Below are 15,599 nucleotides of genomic sequence, written 5' to 3' on the forward strand. Positions count from 1 at the left end.
TCTCCATTCTTGGGAAGAAAGTGCACGGAAGAAAAACCTGAAATTTTATTTGTAAAAAATAAAATAAAAAACAGTCCTGATCCCTGGGATGAGGGGGAGGGTGTTGCCAGATGTCAGAAGGACAGGGAGAAGGCACGGTAGCCCAGATTGGTGAAGACATCCACCCGGCAGCTGTTGCCTGCAGCTGTCAGCACCTGGAGGCAAGGGTGTGTGTGTGACTGACCTGTCCACACACCCTCGCCTCCCAGGATTCCCACAGCTCCGCGTAGGACCCACCTTGCACTCAGGTGCTGCTGGCTGCTGGTTCAGGCTAAGGCTGAGCAGCCCTGGGGAGGAGCCAGGCACCTGCGCCTTAAGCTCCCCACTCAGCTGCCACTGGTTGACGCAGGGGCCCTGGCCGGCTGACAGAATCTGTGGAAGGCAGGGAGGGGACTGAGGGGTCAGGGCTGGAGAGGGGAGCTAGGCAGGGACGGCAAAATAGAGACAGAGACTCACCAGGTCCTGGTAGAAGGTGACGTGCTTCTGTGGTGCCCGCATGGGGAAGATGGTGGTGGGCGTAGAGGAACGGAGGTGCCAGAGGGTGAGTGCTGGGCCCCCTCCACAAACCTGGGCAGAAAGGTGGGGTCCCCAGCCTCCTAAGCCACAGGCCCTCAGCTGGTAGGGCCTGGAGCTGCCACCCCATCCTGCACTTTGCCCGGCTCACCATCCAATCTGAGTCAGTTGCCAAACATCCAATCCAGCGCCCATTGTGGGGCCTCGAGCACTCCTGAGAGGGAAGAGGGGAAGAGCAGAGGAGGTGAAGATGCAGAAGATGCCCACGGAGAGGGCAGGACAGGGCATGGGGCATGCCCTCACCTCGTGCTTATAGACCTCGATCGTCTGGACCTCCTTGGCCGAGCGGAGATCTGTGGGGGAAGAACCATGAGAGGCACCCTACTTACCCCAGCCTCCCTCACCACCATCCTTCCCTCTAACCAGAGTCCCTTACCCCAAAGCCGCACAGCACCATCCTCGCCACCTGACAGCACCTCGGGGCTCCGCTCCCGCAGTGCCAGGCAGTGGATATAGTCTGTGTGGCCCCGGAGAGCCCTCTGCAGGAGAGGAACAGTGTCAGGACAAGATACAGAAAGAATGCCTGCCCACACCCCACCGTGACTGCCCCAGCTCCACAGCCCTCTCACCGTGAAGCTCCCTGTCTCAAGGTCCATCATATGCAACTGGCAGTCTCCCCCTGCCAGGATAAGCGAATTCTCCTGCAGAGGAAGACAGGGTGGGGTCCAATCAGGACAGGGACAGGGAAGGATCACAGCTTGGGCCAAGAACAGGGCAGGATAGAGACTTAGTTACAAAGGGTTCAGACCTTGGGGATGAGAAGCAAAGCATTGATTTCTGGTACTTCCAGGCTGGTCCTGGGGGAGGGAAAGCAGGGTCAGCTCTGGTGAGGCAGCACATCCCCCCCAACATGCCCTCTTTCCACATGGCCCTGGCTCACCTGTATGGGGGCTGACGACGCCACAGCTCCTTGCAGCCCTTCATGGAGGAAAACAATGAGTGACCTCAAAGGTTCTCTTAGGAGTTGGATGCCCCAGTACCCCTCCTCCAGCTTGACACTTCTTACCTTCTTGAGGATCTCTGCCCAAAGCCAGGCCTTCACCTCCCCATCCCCAGCGCTGAACATATGTCGATCAGTGGAGACCATGCAGTAGACCGGCCCATCGTGGGCTAAATGGAAATGCAGAACCTGAGTGACCCCATCCTGCTCTCCTCCTCTACCCTGGGGTCCTCTAAGCCAGACTCAATGGCTGCACCCACCTTGGAAGGTCACTGCGGGCTTTTTACTTTCCTCTTTGGCCTCGGAGCTCAAAGCAGCAGACAAGCTGAAAGGAGAGGGGAAGAGGGTCTGAGTCAGAAGCAGGGAACATCAGTCCTGGGAAAGCCAAGTGCCAGAGCTAATGGGTGGTGGGGAGCAGAGGTGAGGGTACCTGAAGATGGCTATCTGCCCATAATTGTTACCAGCTGCCAGGAACTTCCCACAGGGTGAGACACTCTGGGAGAAAATAGTCATGTGCAGCCGCTGTAGGGCCTGAAACACTTCCATCTGTGGGGAGAGACTAGATGAAGACAGTCTGGGACCTCTGCTTCACAGAGTCCTTCCTAGTTCCCGTGCCGCCAGTTCAGCCACTGCCCAGACTTCTCTGCCCTCCTCTGAGGTCCACCAAGATGGGCACCTGCCCATACAGTCCCAGGGCTGGCTTGAAGAAAGAGTAAGGAAGAGGGGAGTTGAGGCGTGATGCCTAGTAGGACTTTGAGCAAGCACCCTGTAGGGACACAGCCAGGAGTACAGTTTCCAGGCTCTCGCCCTCACGTGGAAAGGTGCTCACTCGGTTAGTAAATGGCCATCAGCTATAACCAGGGAGCCATTGGCCACTAATATAACTGCCGCGGCTACACTAGCAGCAAATGGGGGCCTAGCAAGAAGATGGTGGCTGAGCTAGCAAGTGCGGATTACAGTTAGCACGGCGGATTGCAGTTAGTAGGGCAGACTGCAGCCAGCAATTGTGGTTGGTTGGTTGGTTGGCAGAGAGAAGTGGAGAGCAGGTTGCAGATCATGTGGCTCCTGCTTCCTGTGTCTCCAACCCATCTGCCAGTGAGACCATAGTGGTATGACTCCCCTATCTATGGCTCCGTGGGTGTTCCTTTTTGGCCTCACCATATCCTGCGTTCTTATGAGGGGAGCGGGACCAGAGAACCTGCATGACACCCTGCATGTCACACCCAGCCTCTCCTCAAAGTTCCCTCAACTGTCAAATGAAGCTCACAGAAGATTCTGTCATGATTGGATGAACTTCTGTATATAAAGAGCTTCACACAGTGATGCCTCCTACAAAACGCATAAACAGTGGCTCTATTACCCCAATACAGAAAAACATACTGCCTTCTAATTACTACTCTCTGACTTTCACGTTAGGCTCTGGGGTGTTTCTGGGTTACTCTTCCACCCCTGGGTCAGAGTCCGAGTCCCACCAACTGCCCACGCAAAACAGGGCTCAGAGCACGACTCCTTGCCCGCCCTTTCTGAGCCAGGCATGGACCACAAACCCCAGAAGGCACCGCGCACACACCGGTCTCACCTGACCCAGCGGCACCGCGTGGGGCACAGCTCGCTCCATCTCCAGAACTACAAGTCCCAGACTGCTTCGCGCGCAACGCAACCTCACGAGTCCAGACGTGTCCCTAAGCGGCTCACCGTCACTGAGCTTCACCCAGTCAATACCGCCGGTCGGCTCGGCGCGAAGGCGGCCGCCGCGTATCACCAGAGTCCCAAAAGACGAAGTGACCGCCGCGAAGATCTCCGACACCAAGTGGCGCCCACCGCAGCCCCGCTACGCCAGATCCCCTCCCCCACCCGGCGAATGGGCCCGCCTTCCAGCCGCTCGCCGCCCGTCTTTCGCGCCTGCGTGAATCTCGCTGCTGCGCGCGCCTAAAGCCACGCCCCTCGCGTTGGGCCACGCCCTCGGAGGCTCCGCCTGTCGCCCGGATCCCACCCCTCTGCCCGCAGGACCCCGAACCCCAATGATCCTTCAGCAGCCTCTGGAGCGAGGCCCCCCAGGTCGGGCCCAGCGTGACCCGCGGGTCGCCTCGGGGGCGCCTCGAGGCCTGGACGCGAGGTGTGTGTGTGGGCCCTGGGTGGGCCCGGCCCAGGGGCGCTGGAGCTTTGGCTGGGGGCTCAGGGCTGGTCTGCAGAATGACGCGGTGGGGCGAATCAGCAGAGTTTGGGCATGAGCTGAGACGAGTTTGGAGACTAACGAGGCAAGCTGCTGAATGGCCTGGGAGAGTGGGGGTGATTTAAGTGTCAGCTGAGAGGGATTGGGAGGGGGTTCCTGGCTGACGTTGCAGGCTCAGGCCGGCAGATCTTAAGGATGGGGTCAAGAGGGTGGGGTGCACCTGGTTCTTTTTTCTTCCCAGCTCCCCTCTCCGAGGAGCTGTGCCCATGAGCACCAAACGGCGCCTGGAGAAGGAGCAGTGAGTTTAGGGGCAGGGAGGGACTCCCAGCAAGACCTGTCACCTCAGGTCTCCATCAGCCTGCCTGCCTCCCGTTCTCTCCCTAGGGAGCCCCTGCGCAAGCAGTTCCTGTCTGAGGAGAACATGGCCACTCACTTCTCTCGACTCAGCCTGCATAATGACCACCCTTACTGCAGCCCCCCTGTGGTTTTCCCCCCAGCTCTTCCCCCACTCAGGTAGGCACCATTCACTATCTACCCGCTAGGCCCTCTGGAGAATCACGCCCTATCTGGGAGCCAACCTCCAGGCCCTGCCTCATCCTGCTATTTTTAGTTTCTAGCCAACCTCTGTTCTCATCTTGGCTCCTTAGAAGGTGCCTGCAGCCCAGTAGCCCCTGGGGACCTGAACCTGGTGGTGGGTGGCTCTGCCAGGCCAGCCTCAACCCTGTGCCCTGTCATTTCCTTTTCCAGGAGCCCTTGCTCTGAGCTCCTTCTCTGGCGATACCCTGGGAACCTGATCCCTGAGGCTCTCCGGATGCTGAGGCTGGGGGACACCCCTGCCCCCCACTACCCTGCAACCCCAGCTGGGGATGTAATGGAGCTCTGAGTTCTGGCAGGCAGTACCCCTGCCCACCCTCCTTCTCTCCAGTAGGGGAGACCAACACCCCCATGAAGGGACCAGCTGCCCTGCTTTTCCACCAGACCAGGCCTCGGGGCACCAGAACCTTCCCCCAAAAGAGGACACTGAGCCTAATAGAACCCTGGGGTGGGAGGGACAGCAGCATGGGAATGGAGGCATGCCCCCCCCCCCCAAGAACTGAATAAAGATTGCTGAGCAGAGGAAGTCTTTAGTCTGGAACCTAGGGCCTTTGGGAAGAGGGGGCAGAGCTGGGGCACTGGATAGTGGGGTTTCTCTCAAGATCTTCCCTGGAAAACGGTCAGGGCCTAGCCAGGTCCTGGCAAGAGGATCAGACATTGAGAATGTGTGAGTCAGAGCCTCGCCCCCGCCCCCGCGGCTGACTCACTCCTCCCTCCAGCTCTGGGAAGTCAGGCTGGGGATCATGCCACTCTTCGAACCATTTAAAGTTAAAGATTCTTTTATTAATAAATTCTCCCCCCTCCAACCTTTCTCCCCAAAATAAATATCTCCCCCCCTTTGAGGGTTGGGGGGGGGCAGTGTCGTAGGGCCAGCCCCCCTAGAGGGCCAGCCCCCTAGTGTTAGGAACAGGTCCCTAACCCCCCAGGCTGAGACCCCAGTGCTGGAATTTCAGTTCATCTGAGTGGGTAGGGCCTGGTGTTGTGTCTGTCTGTCAGGTCAGACTGGCTGCCAGGCCATGGGAGGGGGGACCCTTGTGCAAATGTTGCAGTTCCTTAGTGTCAGCTGTCTGGTGTGAGCCAGCCTAGGTCTCATTTTCTGTCCTGGAGCCAGAGGCAGGGCAGTCAGACACCTTGAATGAAGGCTCCTCTGAAGCCTGGGTCCAGGCCTCAGAAGTGATTCACCCGTCCCTCATCCCTGCCCACCCCTGTGGTTGGAGCAGCCTGGCTCAGGGCTGTGTCTGGGAGGCAGGGTCTGGCTCCAGAATGAATGAATGAATGATGAGTGGGCGCGGCCGGCTGCTGGCAGGGGATGCTCATTGTTACTGGATCAGAGCCACACCAGGACAGCCCTCCCCGCCGGTCTCTTCTATGGGGGCTGCAAGATAAGAAGAGGGGTCGTCAAGAACAGGGAGGACGGTGGGGACTGATGGGGTGGGGGGGGTGGGGGCGCTGGCAGGCAGGCAGGAGAGCCAGGGCACACTTACTGGTAAACTTCTCTCTCCTGCGGCACCGTCTCCAGACCAAGAAGCCAGAAAGCAGCCCCAGCACAAGGGCCAGGCTCAGGGCTCCCCCCAAGATGGGCCACAATAGCTGGAAGGTGGCTGGAGGGGCCGCAGCGCCTGGGGGTAGGACTCGAATTCAGACCTCGCTCCTCTCTGAACCAGCCCCACTCCCTAGATCTGAGCCACGAGTCCCCCCTACCAAGACCTCTACCCAGATTGGAGGCCCCCACTCCCGCCCCCCTCCACATTAATTCCCCAAATCTGAAGTCCCCTACGCCCCTCTACCCCAGCAACTCTCTCCCCCAGTCTGGGGTCCTCTCGCCTCTGGCCCCGCCCCCCACTCACAGCCCAGGCAGAAGTCGCTGTGCGGTCGCGTCGGGCACGACGCGCAGTCCATGCACTTGTCGAGGTCTGCACTCCAGGAGCTGCCGCGAGAGCAGGGGGTGGTGCCTGAGGAGGGGGCCACGGGTCAGAGGCTGGGGGCGGGGCATGACTATTCTGGGGGCTGAGGTCAGGGTCGGCAGGCTCGAATAACGTGAGTCACCGGCGCCCTCCTCCCGCATTCCTCACAGGTGACCGCACGGCCCGACCGGGACACGGCTGCGCGGGGAGTGGGGGGAGAAGGGGGGGCGTAGCGCGGGAGGTCAGGTCCCCACAAACCCGCCCGCCGCCGGCGGGTGACTCATTCCTGGGCATCGGGCCCGACCCCAGTCCCTCCCCCCGCATAGCTGGGCACTGAAGTCACCGGATGGAAGGGGGCACCCCACATGTGATGGGGGCACAGACCCCCGTGCCTCTCGACACCCCCTCCCGACTCTCCGGTCACTGGGGCTGGGCACACCCGGTATTGACCAGGCTCGGGGCATGTCACCTCACCGGACGAGACATCCCGCCCTCAAACTTTCTCCACTTCCGAGTCCAGACTTTAAAGACAGAGGTTCCCCGAGTTGGACAGGCGGGAAACTGAAGCCCTGACGGGATGAAGCTCGGAGCGAGATGGGACTTCCCCCAACCAGGGAGCGCGTTGTCTGGAGACCTGACCCCGGATCCCATGTCCCCCTAGTTCTGCCTGCTCCGCTAAGCCCCCAAGCCGACTCCCCGATCCCCGGCCGAGGGTTCCCCGGCCCCCACGCCCTCCTACCCAGTCCCTGCTCGTCGCCCGGCGTACCTGGCACCCGCTCCCCCGCCGCAGCGCACAGCAGCGCCAGCCCGAGCCACAGCACCAGGAGCCGCAGCAACGGGCGCTGGAGGCCAGGAGCCATCGTTCGCGTCCCGCGGGCGCTGCCTTCTGCTACCGCCGCTGGCCCCGGAGACTTACAGCACCAGCCCCGCCCCCGCCCCCGCCTTCCGGGGCAGACCCCTCGTCTGGGCCCGCCCAGCGGCCCGCCCCTGGACGTCCCGCCCCGCCTGGCCCGCTAAGTTCAATCGTTCGCTCTGCAAACACCGTCCTTGTGCGCGATCATCTAGGACCCGGCAAGGACGCAGACCTGGCTGCCCTCTCGGTGCTCAGGTCCGGGAGGTGTGTGTATGTCTGCGTGAGTGTGTGTGTGGGTGGATCAGACACGAAACCACCCACTGACCCATTGAAGACATAACTGCCGCTCTCTTAAGAGCCCCGGGGTATAATAATAATAAACGTAACAAAAATGATGTTTAATTTCTACCTTAGGACATAGTTACCTAGTAAAATGCGGGCTGGTTGTCTCCATTTTGTAGAGTATGAAACTGAGGCTCGGGAAGGTTAGGTTAATTCCCGAGGTCACAGCACTGGGACTAGCAAGTGGCGGAGCGGAGACCCAAGCTCCACGCCCTGCGCCTAGACCTGCGGGCCCCGACGCCAGCCACTGATGTCGCCGCACCTGGGCCAGCTGCAGACCCTGCAGCCCCAATCTCGAGCGCCCCCGACTGACAAAGTTGGGATTCGCGCTCCCGCGGCGGTCGGGACTGGGGTCTCTGCCCCTCCCCGGGGCGGTGGTCCAGTGACGTCACTGCCTCTTTAAGACCCTGCCTCCGCCCCATCCCCGCACTCCGCCGTCTCTTAGGAATCTCCGCAGTCTCCTTCCTTCTCAGGTGAGCCTGGGGCCAGTGTGCGTGTCGGGGTAAGGGAGGTGATGGGTGCCTCCAGGAGCGGGGTGCTGGGGGTGTGGCCTGCTGGAGAACTTGGGCTGATCTGGCTACGGCCACCCGGCCGACGAACCCCCGGGCGCGGGGCTGCACGGAAGCCGACGAGCAGATCGAGTCCTGCGACTCGAGAAGAGTTAAATGCTCCTCCTTCCCTCCCCTGGGACAAAGGCACCGAAACCTGGGCTCCCCTCCCCCACCGGCGCTGCTCTCTGGGGCGGGTGCCCCTCCCCCTCACCTGCTGGAGCGGACCCTTGGCGGGCGCCGCCATTAAACTATCCTGGGCTCGCGCCTCCCGGCTCGGGCGGGGGGCGGCTGAGGGCATCCACCTTCGGGCCGGACTCCGAAGGGAAGTAGGGATCGAGAGCAACAAGGGGCGCCCTCGAACGGAGCCGAGCCCATAAGTGGAAAGGGAACGGGGTCGAGGGCAGCTGAGAGGCGCCGGGTGCCTGGGCCGGCGTGGTCGGTGCCCTTACCTGGCCAGACAGCTGGAGGGTGGAAAGGAGAGTGGGACCCGCGAGGGCTGGCAGGCCCCGCCCGATCTCCCCCGAGCTCTTCTGTTCACACATCTGGGCTGGTGCTAGGCTTAGGTCCAAGTGGTGCGCGGGACCTTTGGGCAATGGAGAGACATAACAGGACCCTAAATAGAACTGACCCCCGTGGAGACTCCAACACTAAGTGGGATGTAAGGGGGGACAAGTGGGGGGAGGTCTGCCAGAGGAGCTGGTGCACTGGATAGACACCAAGGACTTTAGCTCTTTTAGGGACTTGGTGTCTTGAGAGGATGGCGTTTTGGGCAAGGATACACACCAAAAAAATGTCCCCAACCTTGGAGTATGTTCTCTTGGCCCTAGAAGAGGGGAGCATTGCAAGACCCAGGGAGGCAACTAGTAGCCTTGGGGAAGGAAGTGCATTTGAGGGGGAGGGCCTCCCCCCCCCCCCCCCCCCCCGTCTTCCTCCCCCCACCCAACCGCACAGCGATTGGCTGGGATTGGGCTGGGCAAGGGTCAGGTGGGGACTGGTGGGCCACCCAGGACGCAAGATCTTTAAGGTCAAACTGGTAGTCCATCACCTGCCTAGGGTCAGAACAATGTTGTGGGGAGGAGTTTGTTGGGTGATGGGAAGAAGCTTGGCGCTCTAATTTTGGTGTTGAAACTGACAAGTTTTGAGCCTGAAACTCATGACTCTAACCTCCCATCTATGCGCCCTGTGGAAAACACCTGTAAACTTTGCTGTGTCCCTCCATCCCCTTTTTGCCACTTTGTTGTTTGAAAAAATGTATCGAAAGTGGTTGAGGCCAGGGACTAGCACTTGTATAGGATTTATATTATCTTTCATTAGCACTCAAAACAACCAGAACCAGGTGATTACTTATTCACTATTGTAAGCCAATGCCACAGAACCAGGGAAAAAGAAAGAAATGATAAGCATCAAATGCCTATTTTGCCCATAAGAAAATGAGGCTGAGAGAGCATACCCTGCCCATGTTACAGGACATGGTATCCCAACTCCCAGGGCTTTCTCTCTTGGTGTCCTGTGTTCTCTGTGACCATGGCACATGGCATGGGGGTTAGCACTCACTGGGAACAAGGGGTCTGGGCCAGCTGGTCTTAACATTACTCTGTTCTGTCACCCAGTGCAGCTCCTCACATCCTCCACCTCGCCATGGCCTCTGCTGGTCTGCAAATCCTGGGGGTCGTCCTGACATTGCTTGGCTGGGTGAATGCCCTGGTGTCCTGCGCCCTGCCCCTGTGGAAGGTGACCGCCTTCATCGGCAACAGCATTGTGGTGGCCCAGGTGGTGTGGGAGGGGCTCTGGATGTCCTGCGTGGTGCAGAGCACAGGCCAGATGCAGTGTAAGGTGTACGACTCAATGCTGGCGCTGCCCCAGGACCTGCAGGCTGCCCGTGCCCTGTGCGTCATCGCCCTCCTCGTCGCCCTGGTGGGCCTGCTGATCTACCTCGGCGGGGCCAAGTGCACCACCTGTGTGGAGGACAGGGACTCCAAGGCCCGTCTTGTGCTCACCTCTGGGATCATCTTTGTCACCTCGGGGGTCCTGACCCTGATCCCCATCTGCTGGACTGCCCAGGCCATCATCCAGGACTTCTACAACCCCCTGGTGGCCGAGGCCCAAAAGCGAGAGCTGGGGGCCTCCCTCTACCTGGGCTGGGCGGCCTCCGGCCTTTTGTTGCTAGGTGGGGGGCTGCTGTGCTGCACCTGCCCCTCTGGGGGGTCCCGGAGCTCCAGCCATTACCTGGCCCGATACTCAGCAAATGCCCCACGTGCCAACTCTCAGGGGCCCTCCGAATACCCCGCCAAGAATTACGTGTGATGTGGGTAGGAGAATGGGGGCTCCCTTGACAGTGGAGCCGACCCCCTGAGCTGGAGTCAGCGAGGTTGCATGATAGCTTCAGGGTTGCTTTTATCTTATTTTTGCTTTATATTTTGGGGTTTTGTTTTCTTTTTTTCTTTTTTTAATTCATTTGATCACAATCGAACCAAGAAGAAACTCAGTTTCCCACCTGGGCTCTGCTGCTGGCTCACCTTTGGATGATGAAACCAAGGAGGCAACACTTCAGAGCTTCTGGATCTTTCTCCACCCTGGACATTCCCATCTTGGAGGCCAGCCTGGAGCTGTGGCCCCAGGGTAAAAGCCACTTGCTGGCCAGGTGTTTCTGTGACAAGATGCTTTGACAGTCTGTCCCCAAGAGTTCTGCTGATGTCGGGATAGGGCCTCCCTGGGCTTGCAGGGACAAGCCCCACCTTGCTGGTCAAGCCTCTGGAACCAGGGTTTTTGAGTCTCAAATAGCCTCAAGAAGAGCCGGTGATAAGTTACCAAAGAACCGCCTGCCTCCAAGGCTTTTGACCTCTGGCTCTTCTATCCTCAGTCACATCCTAGCCATGCTATAGACCCCTGACCCTCTCACCTCCAGCCCCTGCACACTTCTGCCATGCTCCTCCCACAATCACCAGTTTTTACTAAATAAAGTATGTTTTGTTACTTGCCATTGGTGTTGCTGTGGGGGCTGCTGAGTTCCAGCCTGGTGTGAGGAGGTGAACACCAGCAGCTCACCTCCTTTGCTGCCCGCCCTGCCTTGCATGGCCTGAGTGAGGTTACCCACAGGGCAGAACCTGGAGCAGGCCTTGGCCTGACAGCCCAATCACAGATCAAAGTAGCCGGAGGTACAAATTCTGTATTTATTCCAGGGATGGGGCACGGGGGCTAAGCTGGGCCTCTGGATGTAGTAGTGGCCAGACTGGAGGGGACCAACTCCAGGGCAGGCAGAGTATGACCCTCTCCTTGTTTTAAGCCAAGGAGCTATTGCCCTTTGGGTGAGGCCCAGATTCCAGGTGCAGGGGAGGCCTCGGAGGAAGGGGAGTCCTGGGCAGCAGAAGAAAGCAACTGGCCGGGAAAGGCAGGGGCAGACCAGGAGGTGGGAAACCCCATTGAGCAGGGTATGGGCTCAGCCAGGCCATCTGATACTAGCCCAGCAGCTGGGCCTGGCTGGAGCTCCTGGAAAGTGGGTTCCACCTGGGGGAGGGGTTGACGGTAGAAGGTAGGGGTTAGAGGGCATCCAGTACAAGGTCAAGGCTCTGAGCAGCAGGCTTCCGGGGACACCCTCCACCTCACACATAGTCCCTCTTGTCCATTCCGGAAGTCCCCGAGCGGGAGGGGATGGAGTAGCCCAGCCTGGGTCCACGAGGCCTTTCGATCTGGGGTGGGGGGCACGTGCAGCATAGGAGGCCCCCACCCAGCATGAGCAGGGCCGCTGCCGCCCAGCCCAGGTAGAGGGAGGCCCCCAGCTCCCGCTTGAGGGCCTCGGCCACCAGGGGGTTGTAGAAGTCCTGGATGATGGCGTGCGCAGTCCAGCAGACAGGGATGAGAACCAGGATGCCAGAGAGGAGGAGGATGACCCCCGCTGTGAGCACAATACGGGCTTTGGCGCCTTCGTCCTCCACGCAGGTGGTGCACTGGGCACCCGTGATGGCCACCAGGAGGCCAAGCAGGGCTAGCAGGAGGGCGATGACGCACAGGGCACGGGCAGCCTGCAGGTCCTGGGGCAGCGCCAGCATTGAGTCGTACACCTTACACTGCATCTGGCCTGTGCTCTGCACCACACAGGACATCCAGAGCCCCTCCCACACCACCTGGGCCACCACAATGCTGTTGCCGATGAAGGCGGTCACCTTCCACAGGGGCAGGGCGCAGGACACCAGGGTCCCCAGCCAGCCCAGCACGGCCAGGGTCATGCCCAAGAGTTCTAGGCCAGCTGAAGCCATCTGCTCTCTCTTAAGGTCTTCTCAACCCTCAGCGCTTGGTGAACGAAGGAGTCCGTCAGATGCACTGCTCGGCAGGGATCTTGGTGCCCACCAGGAAGGGGCAGTCAGTGTCCTCAGGCCAGGCCAGTCCTCACATCGGTGGGCCTCTTGCAGGGCACCTCCTCTCTCTGTGCCCCTCACAGGTGTGTCCGGCCCCCAAGAAACACAAATCAATCTCACAGTCCTGTTCCACTGAGCCGCTAGTGTCTTCTCCAGGGGCCGTGTCCCATCAGTTGCCCGGTGGTTTCTGCTCCTGCCACTCTGCAGTCACGTCCTGGCCACTGTCTGTCTCACCAACTGCACGGGACCCTCCTTCCACCAACCCACCTTCAGGCTGGGGAGAGCCTCGGCACCTCTAGCTGGCACAGGTTCACCCGGAGCAGTACACCCTTGCCGGATGCCACCTGAGGACTGCTGGTTCCTAGTTGCAGGCGGGGGTTTTTAAGGCCGAGGCAGGGGAGGAGCAATGAGGCCGAGACTGGGGAAGGCAGCACTATGGGGAGGAGGCGGGGCTGCGGGGGGGGGGGGGGCTCAGGGTCAATGGGGAGATACCACGACCAGGAAGGGACTGGGGAGGAAAGAACATCCATGCCTGGAGAACCCAGGAACAAAGGAATGAGGAGACTGAGAATCATCTGGGGAGGGATGAGGGGGGCAAAATGTAATTGTCTCAGGGCACACAGATGGAAGGTTTGGGGGCCTCAGCCTGCCTTCCTGAACCTCCGCTTCCTCCCCCAGCCACCCCTCCCCTGGTGTCCTTGCTCTCCACCGCCCCCGGTTCATTTCATGATACAAATTCACCCCAGTTTCCCCAGTATCGTGCACCCCCGCCTGTACCCCGCCCGCTGGGACTCTCTGGAATCCGATCTGTCTCCAGTCAGCCCAGTGGCCCTGGCAGCTCCCGAGGGAGGGACCCCGCCCGCACCGTTTCCCCGGCGACAGGTGCCTGGAGCCTAGCTCAGGTGGCATCGTCCAGGCAACGGCCTAGAAAACCACCCCCTCACTTCTACCTCAGCTCAGGTGTGCCCTCTCTGAAACTGGGGACTGAGCAGAGCTGCTGAAGGTCTCTAGAGGCCAGGGAATAAAGAGCCTGTTGTGGAGGTGGGAGAGGGGCCCTCAGGGCCTGGGGTGAAAGGAGAAGCGTAGCAGGGGCAGGAGCCCTGGGTGGGGGTGAAGCCCAGGACCCCACTCTTGTCCATGGGGAGTGAGTGACCACTTGGGACCAGGACGAGACACTGAGCTCTGCCTCAGTCCTCAGGAAAGACCCCTTGGAGCCCTGTGACTCCCCTCGTGGGGGGCAGCCTGGGAGTCACACAGACCCTGGCTCAAATGCTGCTTCCCACCTGGGACAGGTCATGGAAGGTCATGATCCTTACCCACCCTGGGTCGAAGACCCTCTGAGAAATCCCGGGGACCCACAAATATGAGCCCCTCATTTTTGGGGAGGGGTCACGAATTCCCTCAAGTTCTTCCCTGAGTTCTAAGAACTGAGGATTGTTGTGTGAAAATGGAGGGAGGTGCTGATGAAATTTCCTCTTTCCAGGGTGGATGGGAGAATTCTCAAAGGCAGTGTTGGGCTCTCACCTGGGACAGCCTCTCACCTCCACTCCTCCTCCTGAAGGAGACCAGAGACCTGGCTGCCCTGGGAGGAGGTGCCCCGGGACAGGTGCCCAGGAGGGCTGGGAGGACTCCCCCCTACACACCTGGTCACTAAACCAATCTACTATCCTGGGGGAGGGGAGGGCACTAGGTGCTTCCTCACCTGCTCAGTGGGGCTTTATTTATAAATTATTCTAACTTCACTTGGGTGCATTGCTTTGGGAATGGGTTTTAGGAATTTTTGTAAGAGAGGTTTATACTTTCACCAGATTTGCAAAGGGGAGGGTGACTCACAAAGCTTGAGAAACGCTCCCCCTAGAATGGGGAGACTGAGGCCAAAGGCAATTAGCGCATCTGCAAGCTTGGGGCTTCCTCCACGCCTGGTGCCTCCCCATAGGGCCACAGGGCGGTGCTGTCCAGGGCAGACCTGGTGGCCCCTTGATACCTGAGGGCAGGGTGCTGATGACGGGGCTGTGATGGGCACCGGAATCTTGGGGTCATGTTTGTCCAGCTCCTCCACGTCCCCACCAACCAGGCCTCAGATTTCATGGGGGGAGGAGGTGGCTGAGAAGAAGGGCAAATAGAAGCAAGCCTTCAGTGAGCTCCCTCTACGGCTTTTGGGGCCGCCAGGAATCCAGCTCCACTGGTTTGGGCAGGTGTCAGGCCACTCAGGTCTCTGGAGGGGCCCACCAACCTGCCCACAAGGCCTCCCATCCTGGGCAGCCCCAGCCCAGGGCCTTTTCTGTCCCCCACGGCCAGAACAACAGTCCCCCTCTTGCCTTGGACATAAAGTGACCAACTCTTCCTGATGTCCTGACTTGCCCAGGATATTCCATGAGCACTGCGTCCTGCGTCCTGGGGAAACCAGGACAGCTGGTCAGCCTGCTTTCAGGGCTCACTTCAAGGGCCCACCAGTTCCACTGGCAGCTCTAAACCCTCACCGTGTGGCAGGGCTGGTGAGGGGCTGCACACTGGGTAAGCTTCATGCCCCAAAATGGCACTAAGAGGACCCTGATTTTTTTAGATCTCAGTTCTCTGGCTCAACCTCTCCACTCTCAAGCAGAGGGACATCCCACACTGCCAAAGCCTGGCCAGCGACAGGGGAGGTGGGTGCTGAGGATGAAGACACGCCCCACCTCCAGAGACCAAACCCTGACAGACATGCTTCCAAGATGGCTGGACGGCTTTAGCTTCCTCCCACCTGTCTCCCACTTCTCTTTTTGGTAAGGTGCCTAGAGAGTAAACGTGGGGAAGTTTGTCAGAAAACTAGGAGAGGCTGGAAGCGGGTGGTCAGAGGAGCTACCCAGTGCAGAGTGTGAAGCAGAGGACGGATTCCCAGGGCACCTAGGCAGGAACGGACTTCCAGTGCTCAGCCCTCCTTAGAAAGAGGCCCGGAGGCCCCAAATCCTCTCTTAGGTCCCCTGATCCACCTGGATTCATGTGGACCCGGGAACTGAAGGGTTAAAGTTGGGGCTAAGTAGGGACTGTGATGGGGCTGGAATGCCATTGATATGGAGAGGCAGGACCCCCCACCACTGTTAGCATCTCAATGGCACTTTAACACGTCCCCTTGAGTCCCCACCCGCAACCGCCTCCACCCTGGGAAGAGATAAGTAAGGTCCCCACCGTGCAACCCTGAGGAGAAACCCAGGCTGGGACAGCCTCGCCCTCAGCCAGCCCCTCCAGGGAGTGAGTGACAGAATTGGACTAGGTCTTTGTTCTCTCTGGGAGGGCGCAGG

At 59.8% G+C, this 15,599-nt stretch overlaps 5 protein-coding genes across 6 annotated transcripts; 2 read left to right on the plus strand and 3 right to left on the minus strand.

The window, feature by feature from the left end:
- Positions 1–31: 31 nt before the first annotated feature.
- Positions 32–3,266, minus strand: THOC6 (THO complex subunit 6). The gene is made up of 13 exons (XM_019719613.2): positions 3,132–3,266; positions 1,983–2,098; positions 1,813–1,877; positions 1,619–1,722; positions 1,493–1,530; positions 1,361–1,409; positions 1,182–1,253; positions 989–1,091; positions 856–905; positions 704–766; positions 496–606; positions 277–411; positions 32–194 (listed from the first exon to the last, which is right to left on the minus strand). The coding sequence occupies exons 1-13, from the start codon at positions 3,168–3,170 to the stop codon at positions 114–116; spliced, it is 1,026 nt and encodes a 341-aa protein (XP_019575172.1). The 5' UTR covers positions 3,171–3,266; the 3' UTR covers positions 32–113.
- A 163-nt stretch (positions 3,267–3,429) lies between these two features.
- Positions 3,430–4,841, plus strand: HCFC1R1 (host cell factor C1 regulator 1). Of its 2 annotated transcripts, XM_019719614.2 has the most exons (4): positions 3,430–3,668; positions 3,967–4,023; positions 4,110–4,238; positions 4,473–4,841. In XM_019719614.2, the coding sequence occupies exons 1-4, from the start codon at positions 3,574–3,576 to the stop codon at positions 4,606–4,608; spliced, it is 417 nt and encodes a 138-aa protein (XP_019575173.1). In that variant the 5' UTR covers positions 3,430–3,573; the 3' UTR covers positions 4,609–4,841. The 2 variants fall into 2 exon arrangements, with proteins under 2 accessions (XP_019575173.1, XP_019575174.1); XM_019719615.2 differs by lacking the exon at positions 3,967–4,023 and having other exon boundaries at positions 3,443–3,668.
- Positions 4,842–5,080: 239 nt separating this feature from the next.
- Positions 5,081–7,146, minus strand: TNFRSF12A (TNF receptor superfamily member 12A). Its single transcript, XM_019719618.2, has 4 exons — positions 6,990–7,146; positions 6,167–6,271; positions 5,804–5,938; positions 5,081–5,694 (listed from the first exon to the last, which is right to left on the minus strand). The coding sequence occupies exons 1-4, from the start codon at positions 7,081–7,083 to the stop codon at positions 5,639–5,641; spliced, it is 390 nt and encodes a 129-aa protein (XP_019575177.1). The 5' UTR covers positions 7,084–7,146; the 3' UTR covers positions 5,081–5,638.
- Positions 7,147–7,732: 586 nt separating this feature from the next.
- Positions 7,733–10,387, plus strand: CLDN6 (claudin 6). The gene is made up of 2 exons (XM_019719583.2): positions 7,733–7,891; positions 9,580–10,387. The coding sequence occupies exon 2, from the start codon at positions 9,608–9,610 to the stop codon at positions 10,271–10,273; it is 666 nt and encodes a 221-aa protein (XP_019575142.1). The 5' UTR covers positions 7,733–7,891; positions 9,580–9,607; the 3' UTR covers positions 10,274–10,387.
- Positions 10,388–11,435: 1,048 nt separating this feature from the next.
- CLDN9 (claudin 9) lies at positions 11,436–12,350 on the minus strand. Its single transcript, XM_019719582.2, has one exon. It carries the CDS (start codon positions 12,220–12,222, stop codon positions 11,569–11,571), a length of 654 nt encoding a protein of 217 aa, XP_019575141.1. The 5' UTR covers positions 12,223–12,350; the 3' UTR covers positions 11,436–11,568.
- Positions 12,351–15,599: the final 3,249 nt, after the last annotated feature.

The sequence above is a fragment of the Rhinolophus sinicus genome, linkage group LG18 (assembly GCF_036562045.2).
Source record: "Rhinolophus sinicus isolate RSC01 linkage group LG18, ASM3656204v1, whole genome shotgun sequence".
Lineage (NCBI taxonomy): Eukaryota > Metazoa > Chordata > Mammalia > Chiroptera > Rhinolophidae > Rhinolophus > Rhinolophus sinicus.